Raw genomic sequence first — 15,374 nt, 5'->3', positions numbered from 1 at the left:
AGGATAACACCGTGGTAACGACCTGTCAATCACAAGGTAGCCACGCCCTAAAGCATCCCCTGCTTTATGGTCTATTTGACTCTAAATGGGACCGTAATTTACTAAATGAACATCATGCTGTATTGAAGAAGACTTGAAACTAGCGATTGAGACCATAAACTCATGTTTACAATGTTTACTGAGGTAATAAATCAAGTGAGAAGTAGGCTCATTTTCTCATAGACTTCTATACAATCAGACTTCTTTTTGCAACCAGAGGAGTCGCCCCCTGCTGGCTATTAGAAAGAACGCAGGTTTAAGGCACTTCAGCATTGGCTTCACTTTTCAGACCCCAGAGGTTGCCCACTGATGTGTGCACATGTGCAATTGTACTGCAACTGATGATTATTTTCTTTACTGAGTTATCTAACTTTTTTTTTTATGAATGAATTAATTGTTTTAGTCTATATAGTGTCCGACGTGGTCGGACAACACAACGCACAAACTAGTTGTTTTCAAGCATAACACGGCTCTTAGGCTCAACAGTGCTTTGAGCTAATGCTAATAACAGCATGCTAACATGCTGCAGTTTAGCGTGTTAGCGTGCCAACACTAATTAGCACTCAACACAAAGTGAAGCTGAGGCTGATGGGAATCTCGTTAGTTGTATGTTGTCGTAAATCAAAGTGTTGGACATACTGAAATTTTGTCCTGATGATGGCACTGAGGAAAGGTCACCAAAAGTTATGAAGACCATCATACCATCACCAGGCTGTGGGCTCAGAGGTAGAGCTGGTCGCCCACCAATCGGAAAGGTTTTGGTTTGGTCCCCGGCACCTCCGGTCCACATGTCGAAGTGTCCTTGAGCAAGACACTTAATGTGTGTGTGAATGGGTGAATGCAGACATGCTGGAAGACCAGAAAGTCGTATATAAAAGTCCATATACCAGACATGAATATCTAAGCCAATACATCCAATAGTTGTCAAGAAATTTCACTAAAATACAAAAATGTGAACTTCATGGTGGCGCTAGAGGGACAGTCAGGGGATCACCAACGTCATTAGGATTCAAAAACCAAGCACAAACCAATATTTGCATTTGTGAAGTTGTATTGAACCAAGTTGGATAAATTAATCTACAATCACAGTTGTCTTTTATCGAGCAACTCATCTGTTACACTAATTGACTGATCGTCGATGGCACACACATGCATGCAAATACTAACAAAGGCTTTTTTTTATTCATCTCTTAACCTAAAATAATCCAAATTCCAATTTTAACCCTAAAAAAACAAGTCTGAACCCTAAAAGAAGAGTTAAGGATCGGACAAAATGTTCTCACTCTGAAGGTCTAAACCTCAAATTGGTTCACACAAAGATGCAGTTCAATTGCAAGAACACACACACACACACACACACACACAGACAAGTCAATATCTGTTCCCAGCAGTGATGGCATCATTAGCGGGTGATCTGATTGTGCTGCGCCGACCTTCCTACAAATTAAATTCACCTCTACAACCTGGTTTGATTTGTGTCTGCTCCCAAACAACCTCTAGCTATTTGTACTTTTTTTTTTCTAAATCACATGCAGTCACACTCCCTGATTTTTTAGTGTCCCAGCTGAAATCCTTTCAAAGGAACATTTATACGACATCAGCTAATGTAAACTACTGAAGGCAAGTTTCTAACCAGTCTAACAAGATCTACATTGTCCCGGATCTCAGCCAGCTCTCTAACCTCGTTCAACCCCTCTTCAGGGATTAAATGAGGACAAAAAAATGCGTTTTTTGTATTGCAGGTGCTAATTATTTGGGTAGATCAAAGGCCAAACCAGTTCTTCTGTAACAAAAACCAAAGCAGAATGTAGAAGATAGAAAAGCACCAGAAAATCCAAGCCTCAGTCTTCTCGCGTTCTACAAGACACCGGGGATATCGTTTAAAATAGATAGGATCAGCTGCTGAACTTTCAAATATATCGCTTACACATCCATACTTCAAAGCGTGAACTCAGGCTCAAACCGTCGGGGGGAATGTACGTTTCTGAGCCTTACATGCACAAGAATAATGATTGAGAACAATGTGAGATAAAGAGGAAGAGATACAGATAGAAAAAGAGGGAGGGAAACTGTGTGTAAGGGAGGGAGAAGCATGAAAGAGATACCGGTCGATACATATGAATAAGTACTGTGTTGCAGACGCAGAGGAGAAGACGATGGCTGAGGGGGGAAACGGTGAGAAAGGAAAGTTAGAGGAGAGGTGTCAAGATAAGATGAGCAAGTTGGGGGGAGAAAAAAAAGTCAGATTTTCCCGAGTATGGAAAAAGAGCATCAAAAGGATATCAAAGGAAGTAGTGCGTTAAGATGAAAGAGGAGAATCAGACATTTGGACAGACAAAGAAGCGAAGGATGAGATCATTCCGTCACTCATTCAACCTTTACCTCAACTTGTGGCAGCCTCTCCAACAAGCCTTTCATGTTATTATTGTAGCATTTCATTCAGTTCAAAGACGGGTCGACAACTCTCTGGAGAGCACCTGACAGCTCTGAGGAAGCGAGAGGATAATGTCCAGCAGAAGGTGATAGAGAGATTAGGAGTGGATGAAATGATGAACAAATCATAGCGCAGTTTTGAAAGCTGTCCAATATTCATTTTAAAGAGAGTCTTTACACATCGCCGGCACCCATTCTGCAAATGACTTGCTGTTGATACCTCGTGAAGCTGCCTGAGGGCAAAGCCTGAGAGTGATCACAACAAGTCTACATATTTTATAGCGTGCACTTACCTCGCCATTACATGCACAGACTGCTGATTCCCTAGCTCACTGTAAAGGACAAGCTTTTCTTTTTCTACTTCTGCACAGTAACCCAGAGAGGATACACCAGCCTCCCTGACAGGTGACAGACAAACACATTTTGGTTGTTTAAAATGTATTGCAGGCATTAGAAGAATCCCAGGTAGAAGAGAGCAAGCAGCTGGCATTGTTGCATCAGAAAACAAAGGGAGGGAGTAAAAACAGTTTAGCTTCTTTAGTTGAGATGTAATTATGAGGCAACAAGACTTGACTTGACTGAAAGCGGCACAATGCAAACCATAATTGCATAAAGTTTCAACTACTATGCAGTATTTAGCCCATCAAACAAACAAAAACAATATGAAGTGGTTAGTCAAGAAGTTTAGTCTTGAGCTATTCTTGAGTATGTTTTCATTAGTGTATAATCACATGAAACTAAGAATCATTGTGTGTTCGTTAGCTTAGAATGAGCCCTTCATATCTAAACAGAGAGTGGGTCCTCCATGTTGCTCCGCGATGTTTCTACAGTAGCCCTGAACGGACAAACCAAACACTGGCCCTAGAGAGAGCCTTTCACGTTTTTTGACGTTACCTGAAGGCCACCGTAGTTCTCCGACACGCTTGTGAAACTGCGGTAACGGGAGCCGCATAGTGCAAAACCGTGGTACTGCCAGCCGCCATCTGACTTCTGTTGCCCCTAAAGTAGTGTTATTATGGTAAGGATGACCTCTGAGGCGAGGCGAACGGCATTACCACGGTTTTGCACTCGGTGGCTCACGTTACCGCATTCTTGAGGAGTGAGCGGAGGGGTACTCGGTTGGTTGCAATCTGCAACCACACCACAATAGATGCCGCTAAATACCCCAGTTGCAATGTTTGCCATGTTCACCTAATAGTTTAGTATATTAGCTCATGAATGTCTACTCAGCACCAAATCCATCCAACAGACATTTCACTCAAAACCACAGGCCAACCTCATGGTGGCGCTGGAGGAAAAGTCAGAGGATCACCAAAGTCATTAGGAGTTATCCTCTGGAGACCATGAGTGTGTCTACAAAACGTTTGTGCCAATCCATCCAGTAGATGTTGAGATATTTTACTGGATAAGTGAAAACATCGACCTGCATGGTGATGCTAGAGGAAAAGTCAGGGGATCAACAAAGTAATTAGGATTCATCCTCTGGGGAACAAGAATGTTCTTTACAAACTTTTGTGCTAATCCATCAAATCCCTGGACCAAACCGGCGGGCCGACCGACACCAACATTGCCACCCCTAGATTAATGTCACTAGCACGGCTAAAAAGCAAGAATGCTTCAGTGGTAGCTATCTCAGAGAGGTGTGGAGACTGAAAAGAAGCCTTTATATGGCCACATTGAGGCCTGCTGAGACTTTTCACATTCAGTCAGTTCTCAAGCTACAACCACACACAAGCAAATACATGCAAATGGTTACACAGAGGCACAGATTCACAGAGAAAGAAAAATCTGGTCTCCCCTTGCTGTCCTGAGCAGAACTAACAGGATCAGGACTGCCGCTGAGACACAACATGACAGCTCTTAACAGGCTTCTCTCTCTGACACAATTTCAGCAGTTTAGCCCCTTCTAGGTACCAGCCATCACGCCCACAGTAAACAAATTGACTATTTTAGGCCGTAATAAGGGGGCTGACGTCTGTGGAGGAAGAAGGAAGAAAAAGAGCAGAATATAAAAAAGTAATTTAAAAAAACAAGGATGTAGCAGGATTTAAGTTGACTTTTCACTTAGTGTTTATATTCTGGGGCTTGCATTTTAGAGACTCAGAAAATGGGTAAGTGGACACACAAACGTCTGAGAGTTATTTAAACAGCTAATACGCTCAGGCCAACACACCATATAGTTATGAATAATAGATTAACTTTGGCTCTCTGGGAAAAGAGACAACTGTATTTTCAGTAATCAGGAAAATATCACCACTATAAAACTTCGAATGAATTATTCATAACCTCTTAAAATATAACAGCTGAATTTGTAAACCTTTGCCAGAGATTCACGCCTGCACGCTTAATGTGAAGATACCACCAGGAGACTGTTAGTTTAGCTTGAAGACAAGATTCATTTTAATGTCATTGTACAACACAGGGTTGCACATAGAAATGCAGTTGTATTCTCTTTATGGTGCAAAAGAAAAACAAAAAACTGGAAACAGGCAGGGGAAACCCTAACCTGAGTCTGTCCAAAGGTAACAAAATCCACCTACAATTTACATTAGTCAGTATCTTGTTTGTTTAGTTAATTCAAAAAACTAAATGTAAAAACAGCTTTAGCTGGCAGGCTGATTTTATCTTTTTTATCTAAAGGACAAAGTGCTTCCTGTTTTTAAGCAGCAGCAGCACGTATCAGCAGATCTCACAGCCCCGTGTCCTCTTTATCTGTGTATTAGTTGAGGAATATTGGCCCTCAGGACAGATTCACATTGAATTTAGTGAAATCAATTAAAGGCTACAGTGAAATTCAAAGTGATTCAAGCATGCAAATGCTCTCACTCAACTGTGCCAACATGTTAAAACAAGGCTCCAAGAAGACCAGAAATCTGTTTTATAGGAATAGTTTGACATCTTGGGAAAAACTTCAATTCTCTTTCTTGCTAGATCGATACCACTCTCATGTCTGTAAATAGGAAGCTACAGTTCAGCAGCTTAGTTAGCATAATTAATACATTATATCTTGTTTTTCATGCATAGCGCAGCACATAATCCCCAGTAAATCCACAAATAGTCGTATTTACATTTAGGTTTTTCTTCGGATTGAACAAACAAGATATAATTTGTGAGCTTCAAGGTGCTGATAGGCAAATTTGTGCCCATGTCGGCTGTGTCCGAACAAAAAAACAACCAATCTGTACATTAACCCGAATGTAAAAAATCATTTTTGAGGTGCTGGTAGATGGATTTTTTTTTTTACCTCTGGACAGAGCCAAGCCTATCTGTCTTTATGCTAAGCTGATGATACACCTTTATTTTGAAATTCCAGTGGCATGCCTGTATCACCATTTCCATCCAAGTGCTCCATCTTCCTACAGAGCCCAGTAATACAATTGTAAAATGATATAAATGATAACTGATTGTGGCATATGATATCGTCTCATATCGAACGCAGGCCCCTGAATCGACTTTGTGATATCAGCAAATATCGTATCGTTGTCCAAAGAATCTATATAGTATTGTATTGTGTGGAAACTTGTGATTTGCACCCCTACTAACCTTCTGTTTGTATTTAGCGTATACAGAGTGGCACCGATCTTCTCATCTAGCATCTCGTAAAGAAAGCCAATAACGGTATTCCCCAAATGTCAAAACACTTTCACTCCTCTTGAAAGTTTCGTCTTCATCTCTGATGGTTGAGTTTCCCGCCCTGTTAAAGGTTGAGACTGAATCAACACGTGAATGGAGCTGCTATTGCATCATCATTGTCTGAGACAAACAGAGCTATTGTGCTGTAGCCATCTGTGGACCGTTTAGTGCCAGCGAGTGGGTCAGCCTCTCCCGGGACTCTGTGTGAAACACATTGACTCTGTTTGGATTCATAAACTGTAGACAGACGTGGAAAATAGACTGCAGACGTATTGACTGACAGCACATAAACACATAAGGACATGTACATACATCTTGTAATTGGTCCTATATACTGTATATATATATTACTTAAAGTTGTTATTCAGACAGACAAATAAAACGCTCATAAGTGGCGTCATGTTTACGTTTCTGTGCTCTGGTCAGGATAAAAAGGTTTCATTATGTCTTATTTATGGGAGTGGCTGAAAGGATAGCCTTGAGACAAAGGCTTTTACACAGTAATACACATGAATAAATATGCTGATACACACTATTCACATCCACACAGCAGTCAAATGGAAATGTGGGAAGCGTGATTCAAGCTGCCTCCGGTAAAAACAAACAGACCATGTTTCCTCTGGTCATCCTGGTTTCCTGTAACAAAGCTGTGTACGTCTACCTGCTCTCTCTCTTTTTCATGTGTCATCACGGGAATGAAGGACGAGATTCAATCCTGTTTGTTCTGCCTCGAACACGAGACGTGTGAACCAGTTTTTCCTCAGTATCTTCTATCTGAGTCTGTGTATGTGCATGAGTAACGGATTAGTCACTAGCAGTGTGAATTGTTATGGTTAAGGGGGAAAAAAGCCACAGCTGTGTACATCTGGATCCAGCTGTATCCCTTTACTCTCACCACATCCTTAGAAATCTTCAGGCCGGTGATGGAGGAAGCTTTGTTGTCGATTCATTTTCAGTTCCAGTAACAGTTGTGTCATGATCAGAAGAGAAAAGAGCAGGAGATTGGAGCATGTTTGAGGTGTGCAATGAAGTCAGTCCACAAAAAGTTGTGCTGATGTGAACTTCATGAGGTCATCATGTTGTGTAATATTTGGGTGGGAAAGACTAAAGGCATAAAAGCCAGAAAACAGAGGATTACCAGGGCCAAATTAACCCACCAGAGACGCCAGGGGCAAAATTGTACTGTTGGCTCCTGTTGACCCTCAGGTTCCTCCCACTTCATTGTTGATCCAGTGCATATGGCAGCTTCATTATATTTTGGCTTATTCTGAATAACTATCAGGCCCCTTGTGTGCTGTGCTGTGCTAGTTTGTGATAATTTGGTGAAACACAAATTTATTTAGGAATAAACACCATCTGAGCGCAGTATCAACTGAAATAATAATGGTATTTAAATGGGATTTTGGCACAAGACTAACTGACAAATGAATGAAATTACTGGCTGCAGATTGAACACAACACGATTTCACAGCTGAGGTGCACAACGGGTTTGGAGACTATCAGACCTGCAAGATTACCTGCTGAATATTTGTGTTAGAATTTCAGTTTTTGGAGTATTTCAACCAGCGTATAAATCATCAACCATCAACTATCAACCGACAGTCTTACTTCTGCTTTCTTCTGTGACTTTCTCTTAATCATTTCCTGTTTTCATTGATTTTATTTCAATTTCTCTCTCTCTCTCTCTCTCTTTCTCTCTCTCTCTCTCTCTCTCTCTCTCTCTTAATAAAACAATAAAAAAGGAAAACACAGTACAATAAAAATTAAAATAAAATCAATTATAATAGATTTAAATAATGAAATCAACCCAAATGACCCAAATTCAGTGCAGGAGATAAAAGTGCAATCAATCAAAGGCACAGGAGAACAGAGTTGTTCATTAAGATTAGATATAAAAACATAAAGTAATTAATAAATGCCACGAATACATAAAAAAGTAGTGATGAAAAAGGACAAGGAATTAACTTACTGATAACACTTAAAGGGAGAAAAATTGAGAAAAGAAATGGGAAAAATGTGTCTTATAGTATGCAAAAAGAAATCCTACAGTTATGTTTTCTCTGTACACATTAACAGCTTCACCAAAGACAGTTTGAATGAGCTCTTTTTAGTTTGAATAAACTTGGCAAAAATGTGTTTTCAGGTATTGATATTTTCATTCTGTGGGCGTTCAATAAGAAAATTGACTCCTGGTTCTCTGTCTAACCTCTCTCTTCTCGCTTTCTCTCTGCAGGGAAGTTAATTTTAAGAACTACACTCTGCTGCAGTTGGACGAGGAGTTTTCTCGGGGACGGGGTTTAGACGTCGGGGCTCGAGCCTGGAAAGGAGGCAACGTGCTGCTTTTCTTCTGCGACGTCGACATCTACTTCACCGCTGACTTCCTCAACACCTGTCGACTCAACACGCAGCCCGGTGAGACATACTTTTACCCTTTTAACATATAAAATATTGATTAAAGATATCCACAATGCATTTAGGATATCTCCATTTACACTGCAGTGTGTTTGCAGATATCTTGAATTGTGAATCTGACTAGTCACTTTGTAATTGTGACTAGATTATATGCATTTGTAGATATGTAAAATGTAATTATAGGGATAGTCAAATAAAGCTTTTTCTTTATTGGCTTCCACGAATACCCTTTTCAAGATATCCATAATTATTTTGCAGATCTTAAAGGGAATTGAGCTCAAATTGAAATATCTTCATTGTAGTTTTGACTGGTCATAACTTCAGTTTGAGATTTACAAAAAGATAATTAAGATATCTTTAAAAGCGCTGAATTAAAGATATCTTTATTTTAGATTATGACTATTCAAAACTACATTTAAGATATCTTCAGTTTGAGTTATGACTACTCGTAGTTTAAATGTAGATATCTTGAATTCCCATTTCATTTTAGGAAAAATGAATTGTAAATATCTCTAATTAGGCACCGAAGCTGTGATCACTTTGACACGTTGCACAATGTATTTTGTCTTTTCTAGTTGTGTATTTGTATCTGTATATTGTCACTAGCATTCTTGTTATTTCTGGCATGTGTACATCTTGTATTTTATACTGATGTTCATTAACATGCTCTGTCCCTATCAAATCAAATTAATAAAAAATAAATAATTCTTACGAGCCAGATCAAATCAGAAATATCTCAGATTTTAATTTGACTAGTCAAAATGTATTTACAGATATCTTAAATTAAAGTTTTGAGTAGTCATAAATGCATTGTGGATATCTGTAAAGGGAATCCTGTCCATCTAATGAATGATAAAACAGTGTGATGATTTAAGTGACGTCATTATACATATCTTAAAAGGATTTATGAGTAATCTAAATATATTTAGAGATATCTTTAATTGTTGTTCTTACTAGCCAGATACAATGGCAGATAATATCTTGAATTATAATTCCAAATGCTCAAATTGTTATTATGACTAGTCAAGATGTGTTTGTAGATGTCTCAAATGTAATTAGAGATGGTCAAGTGAAACCTATTAAATGTTAAAAGGGCTTGCCATTCCCATCAAATCACTGCCTCGCTATCTGACCCCGCTGTCTGACCCCGCTCTCTCGCTCCCTCTCAGGTAAAAAGGTGTTCTACCCGGTGTTGTTCAGCCAGTACAACCCCACTCTGATCTACGGAAGTCCTGAACACGTCCCGCCTGTGGAGCAACAGCTGGTAAAACACACCAATCAAATCTATCGCCTACCTTTTCTTTTTTTATACACTCTGTAAGCCACTTGTGGAAAATATCACCTTCAGTGCGGTGCTACATGGCTGCGAGGTTCAGAAATATTTCCCCTCTCCAGCTGCTACAAATCCACAGAAGCTCCTTTTGATGATATATTTCTCTTCTGCTCTCTGAGACTTGCAGTTCTTTTCTCTCTGCAGGCGATCAAGAAAGACACAGGGTTCTGGAGGGATTTCGGTTTCGGCATGACCTGCCAATACAGGTCCGACTTCATCAACATTGGTAAATATTTGCACCGCAGTAATGCCCATCACAACAACTTAGGAATTCATAAACAGCGGCTCTTGGGGGTTTATTATCCGTGCAGAGGTGTTGCAGGGTAAAAATGGGCTTCCTAGGCTATACCTATGTTAATGGTGCCATAGCTTAATGGATGTGAAAAATGTCAGAACACAAATGGTTCAAAATGACATTATTTTTCTAAACCGGGAGGAGATTTTATTATATTACTCTGCATGAAACAGCTCTGAGCATCAGCAGCATACATTAGCATATCTCATAGCTCCATGTCCTCTCCATCTGTATGTTAGTTGAGGAATATTGGCTCTCAAGACAGATTTGCATCTTTTTAGTTTCCCCCCAAAGTGACATCAATTAAAGGCTACAGTGAAATTCAAAGTGGTTTATTGTTTAGGGCCAAAACACACACACACGCATGCAAATGCTCTCGCTTAACTGTGCCAGAAATGTAAAACAGACTCCAAGAAGGACAGCAATCTGATTTAACGGAAAAATTTGACATTTTATATTCAATGTCTTGCCAAGAATTATGTGTGTAATTTATTCATGTATGTAAATATGTAAAAGCATATGTATGTAATAAACTTTAACTTTCAATTTACCTAATCACATGAAATTGATACAGTAAATATGTAGCTACAGCCAGCAGCAAGTTAGCTTAGCTTAGTTTACACTTTATCTGGTTTGCACTTTGGTATACGGATTAAACAAACAAGATATAAATTGTGTTTGACTAGTGAGTTTTAGAGGTTGGCACATTTTTTATCTTTAAGGCCCTTTGGGACAGTTTGGGGCTGTCGGTCAGCGTCTGTCGGCCTAGTTTTTGTGGTGTGTCCCGCACCGTCGGCTCTAGTCTGCCCGTGTCGGAGTCCTTTTGGCTGATTCAGCATATTGAATCGGTGGCGGAGCCAGTCGGTGAGAGAAATCCCTCTGATTGGCTGTTCAGCTTAAGCGAATCAGTGCACGAGAAGAGAAGCGGAAGTGAAGAAAGCAAGCCAACGAGTAAAGTCAAGAGGAAAAACACAGAAGGCTCTTCTCATTTTTCATCTTCATCTCATCTGATCATTCAAATACACGGTTACTTTCACAGCCACATGACCATCTGGAATGAAGCTAAGTGGTGAGTGAGAGTGGTGTGAAAATGATCGTCAAACGGCGCTTTATTTAATGTACGTATCATAACGACAGCTTGTATATCCGCCGTCCTCGGTCTTCTGGTTTACCTTTTTGAATGACGAATACAGACTACCACCGCCTGCTGGTAGGGAGAGTTATTTCCTCTCATGCAGGCGCAGAACGTACGTGTTAGTTGACCGTCGGCTGTAGTCTTTGCGGCGTGTTCGAGCGCAACAGTCGGCCTTCATCGCCGCTAGTTCTTAGATGTCGGCTTGGTGTGTCTGGGCCTTTAGACTGGCTAACTGTTTCCCTGTGTTCCCAATCTTAATGCTAAACTACAGACATATCAGTATTCTCATCTAACTCTTGACAAAGAAAGGGAATAAGTGTGTTTCCCCAGAAAGCCAAACTCTTCCTTTGAAAGCATAATTAAGTTGTGCAGTTTAATGTTCTTCAGAAATTGTGATGCAATGTGTTATTTAGGCCAGCAGTGCATCATGCACATAAACAAATGAAGAATTCATCTGTTGGGTTCAAATTCCTTCCTTATCTCTGTTTAGCCCCGGAGCATGAGAGTAACAATGGAGACAGGGACAGACAGAATATTGAAAATAAAACTATAGAGAGACACAACTTGGGAGCAGACACAAGTACTCTAAAGGTGCATGTCTGAACACGCCTGGTCGCCAACTGTTTTGCAGCATCGGTCCATGTCCTCACCGCCTCCTCGTTAAACAACAAACCAGGCCGAGTGGAGAGAAAACTGATTATGATCACATATTGTAAACTGTAATCAGGATTCATAATCAGCGTTCCTTTATGAGGAAGTAAAAAAAACAGCACAGTGAAGGCATAAATTACTTAGAAATGTTTGCATATCAAAAGGTTTAACATCTTTATATAACAACTCATCCTATGATGGTGTAATAAAGTTTTATGTTCTGCTGAATTCCCCTTCTGCTCTGTTATCTCCAGGAGGTTTTGACATCGACATTAAAGGCTGGGGAGGCGAAGACGTCCACCTGTACAGGAAGTACCTCCACAGCAACCTCCTAGTGGTCCGAGCGCCATCGCGAGGCTTGTTCCACCTGTGGCACGAGAAGCACTGCGCTGATGAGCTCCCTCCAGACCAGTACCGCATGTGCATGCAGTCTAAGGCCATGAACGAGGCGTCACACGGCCAGCTGGGGATGCTGTTCTTCAGGCACGAGATCGAAGCTCACCTCCGCAAACAGAAACAACAGCAAAACTCAAACCCCAAGAAGACATGAAGACTTTAAAGTTGGTTGAATTTGAATCACCGCAAAGACTGCAGTCAGTTGAAATAACTCCGATGAATTCAACTGATCTGAGCTACAACAGAGTTTAAAGGAATAGTTCAACATTTTTGGAAAATACGCTTATTTGTTTTCTTACCAAGAGCTAGATAAAATCGATACTACTCTCATGTGGAAGCTACAACCAGAAGGTGATTAGCTTAGCTTAGTATAAAGACTGGATACAGGGGGAAACAGCTAGCCTGACAGAAGGGGGAAAAAGCTGCCTACAGTACACGTTATACAGTGGAAACTGCTTATAGTGATCACGTCTGTCCAGGGCAAATTGATCACTATAAATAGATGATTATTATAACCAAATGTGTGTTGTTGTGCATCAATTCTCATGCAGATTACCATCTAATTGACATTTGTATATTTATTACATTTATACAAAAAGTAATGAAACGGACCAATTCGCTATTTACCTGCTCACTTCGTTCTGATATCAATGTGCAAGCAGCACAGGTATCCAGCCGGAGAGCAGATGTCCACGAGGCAAAGTAAGGGAGTAAAGTAAAAAACAAAACAAAAATTCAACTAATGTTAGTCTAACGTAGTTTTGAAATGCTTTTCCATAAGTTGTCATGTATGAAAAGACCCAAAATTAACACTATAAATGGACTACTTGATTACTATAAGTGAATTATTTTAACCGCATTTGTATAACAATGATTCTGTACCAAGCTTTTGATCCATGTAAGCGGTTGATCACTGTATCTCGAATCCGTACAAAATGTGTAAAAGTGTAATTTCTTGACTATTTCTGAGCCAGGCTATCTGTTCCCCCTGTTTCTTGTCTTTATGCTAACCTAAGGTAACTTACTCCTGACTGTAGCTTCATATTTAACGTACAAATTGTATCAATGTGGTATCAGTGGTATCGATCTTCTCATCTAACTCTCAGGAAGAAAGCGAAAAGGTATATTTTGGAAAATGTCGAACTATTCCTTTAATGAAACGTGTGAAAACTTTTTTACTTTTCAAGGACTCTGAGCACTTTGTTGCTCTGGAAAGGACAATACGAAATTAAGTTTAATTAAAAATTGCCTTGAGGAATTCATCGACACAACTGGAGTTGGACATTCATCAACAGACCTCCTGTCTGAATTCATCCATCCGTTTGTATTTTCCTCATTAAACTGCAGGAGGGCCTTTCAGAAAGAATACACAGCAAAGTGTCTCTGTGTGAAAGGGGAACTGTGTGCCTTCTGTGAATTACACCTGAACACTTGTCTCTTCTGGATGGCCAGTGAAAATTGAACACAGGTTTTTATGTGTATGGAAACAGAGCCACCTAGTGGACTGAAAGTGAGCGACATGTCGGTGCGTAAACAATGAAGGACTCTTTTTAAAGCCTGGAATGGCCTTGTAAAACATATTATTTTTTATAAATTATTCATTCCTTTATTTATGTTTGTTATTATTTTGTAAATGCCACCATGTATAAGGATTATTATTTCTGATGCAGTTGTTGCCTGGACAGTATTATGAGTGGGCCATTCACCTCTATAATGAATGCTATGAAAGACAGTATCTTTAGGTTTTTGTCAGTAAAATGACGCTATCGCTGTCGCAATAAGCCCAAAATATAACTAAAGATACGTTTATTTTTAATTTAAAAAATAAAACATAATGTACACTTATTTGTGTTTTTGTCACATAAATAATTTGTGGATAGATAAAGGAAAGGATTATTGACTGACTGACTGTAATACTGTTAACTGTCCTGACATTGACGATGACTTAACAAGTCAGAATGAAACTTATTGATTAATATTTTTGTTTCTGTCAATCAAAAAAGTATTAATGAGCAGTCATGGAAACTGGAGATGCTGTAGATTTAGAGATGTAACTGCATCGATGGTACTTTATATTAGTTTTAATATACATCTTGCTCCAGTGCTTCAGTCAAAACGAGCTGCAGCTATTTTTGGTGGATGACCAAAGATGTGAAAAGAGGTACTTTCTGAATCATGTTTTTATTGTTTTCAATTGAAACATTCCTTGAGAAAAAAAAAACATTTAATCGAAAAACATTTAATGGCTTTGAAATGTAAATTTCAAGTTATTTTTTCACTTCATGTACATTAGTTGAATAAAACATATTTGTGCATTGAGTATGTTTTATTATTATGCCATCCGCTGTAATTATCAAGTCTTATCCCGCAATAAGGTGGAAAATAAGACAATTATATATTAGAGAATATTAAAATAATTACTTTTACTTCTTGGCAAGCCCATTATGATACATGTTATAATACATAAATATAATTAATTTAACCTTTCAGGGACATGTGTTCAGTATTGAATAAATGGATAAAACATTATGAAATAAATAATCCAACACATGTGTTAAAGCTCAGCTCTTACAATGTTAAATGTTATCGTCTTATTCACACTATAACAGAGTATTGAGGAGCTCATTTAATTTCAGCAGGTTTTTTATTTCAAACGTGAAGTTTTTCTAAAGTCTGTTTTTTATCACACATTTTTTTTCCTGATGGCCGTTTTATTCCATAATGACATTTTTTAATTGCAAAGTCTTCACCTGTCAATCAAGACAAACCGGGCAAAGACAGTTATGAGAGAACAAAAGAATGAAAAAACTGTTATCAGGTTCTTTATCTTTATCTCTTACTAGTGGTCCGTTCACACAGGTGCTTTCAATCACTTTGCCTAATTAAACCTTCTCTCAGCACAACGTGGCCGTGAGCTGCTGACTTGGCTTGATTGCTCGCTCTCCTGTTAGTTTGTTCAAGGACAGTTAAAAGTGAGGCAACCATATCAACTCTGAAGCAGCTTTTGCTTGCTGTAAATTTTTCCTCCTGTTCATACATTAAAATAT

At 39.2% G+C, this 15,374-nt stretch overlaps 1 protein-coding gene across 2 annotated transcripts in view; it reads left to right on the top strand.

The window, feature by feature from the left end:
- csgalnact1a (chondroitin sulfate N-acetylgalactosaminyltransferase 1a) overlaps positions 1–14,646 on the top strand; it is a 38,691-nt gene extending 24,045 nt beyond the window's left edge. For both annotated transcript variants that reach the window (XM_037752838.1, XM_037752839.1), the window contains exons 6-9: positions 8,339–8,517; positions 9,687–9,781; positions 9,995–10,076; positions 12,186–14,646. In XM_037752838.1, coding sequence (XP_037608766.1) covers positions 8,339–8,517; positions 9,687–9,781; positions 9,995–10,076; positions 12,186–12,481 — 652 coding nt within the window. In that variant the 3' untranslated portion in view covers positions 12,482–14,646. The remainder of the gene's footprint in view (positions 1–8,338; positions 8,518–9,686; positions 9,782–9,994; positions 10,077–12,185) is intronic.
- The last annotated feature ends 728 nt before the right edge of the window (positions 14,647–15,374 follow it).

Source organism: Sebastes umbrosus, chromosome 19 (assembly GCF_015220745.1).
Source record: "Sebastes umbrosus isolate fSebUmb1 chromosome 19, fSebUmb1.pri, whole genome shotgun sequence".
Classification (NCBI taxonomy): domain Eukaryota; kingdom Metazoa; phylum Chordata; class Actinopteri; order Perciformes; family Sebastidae; genus Sebastes; species Sebastes umbrosus.
Note: the sequence above shows the minus strand (reverse complement) of the source record. Positions and strands in the feature narration are given on the sequence as shown.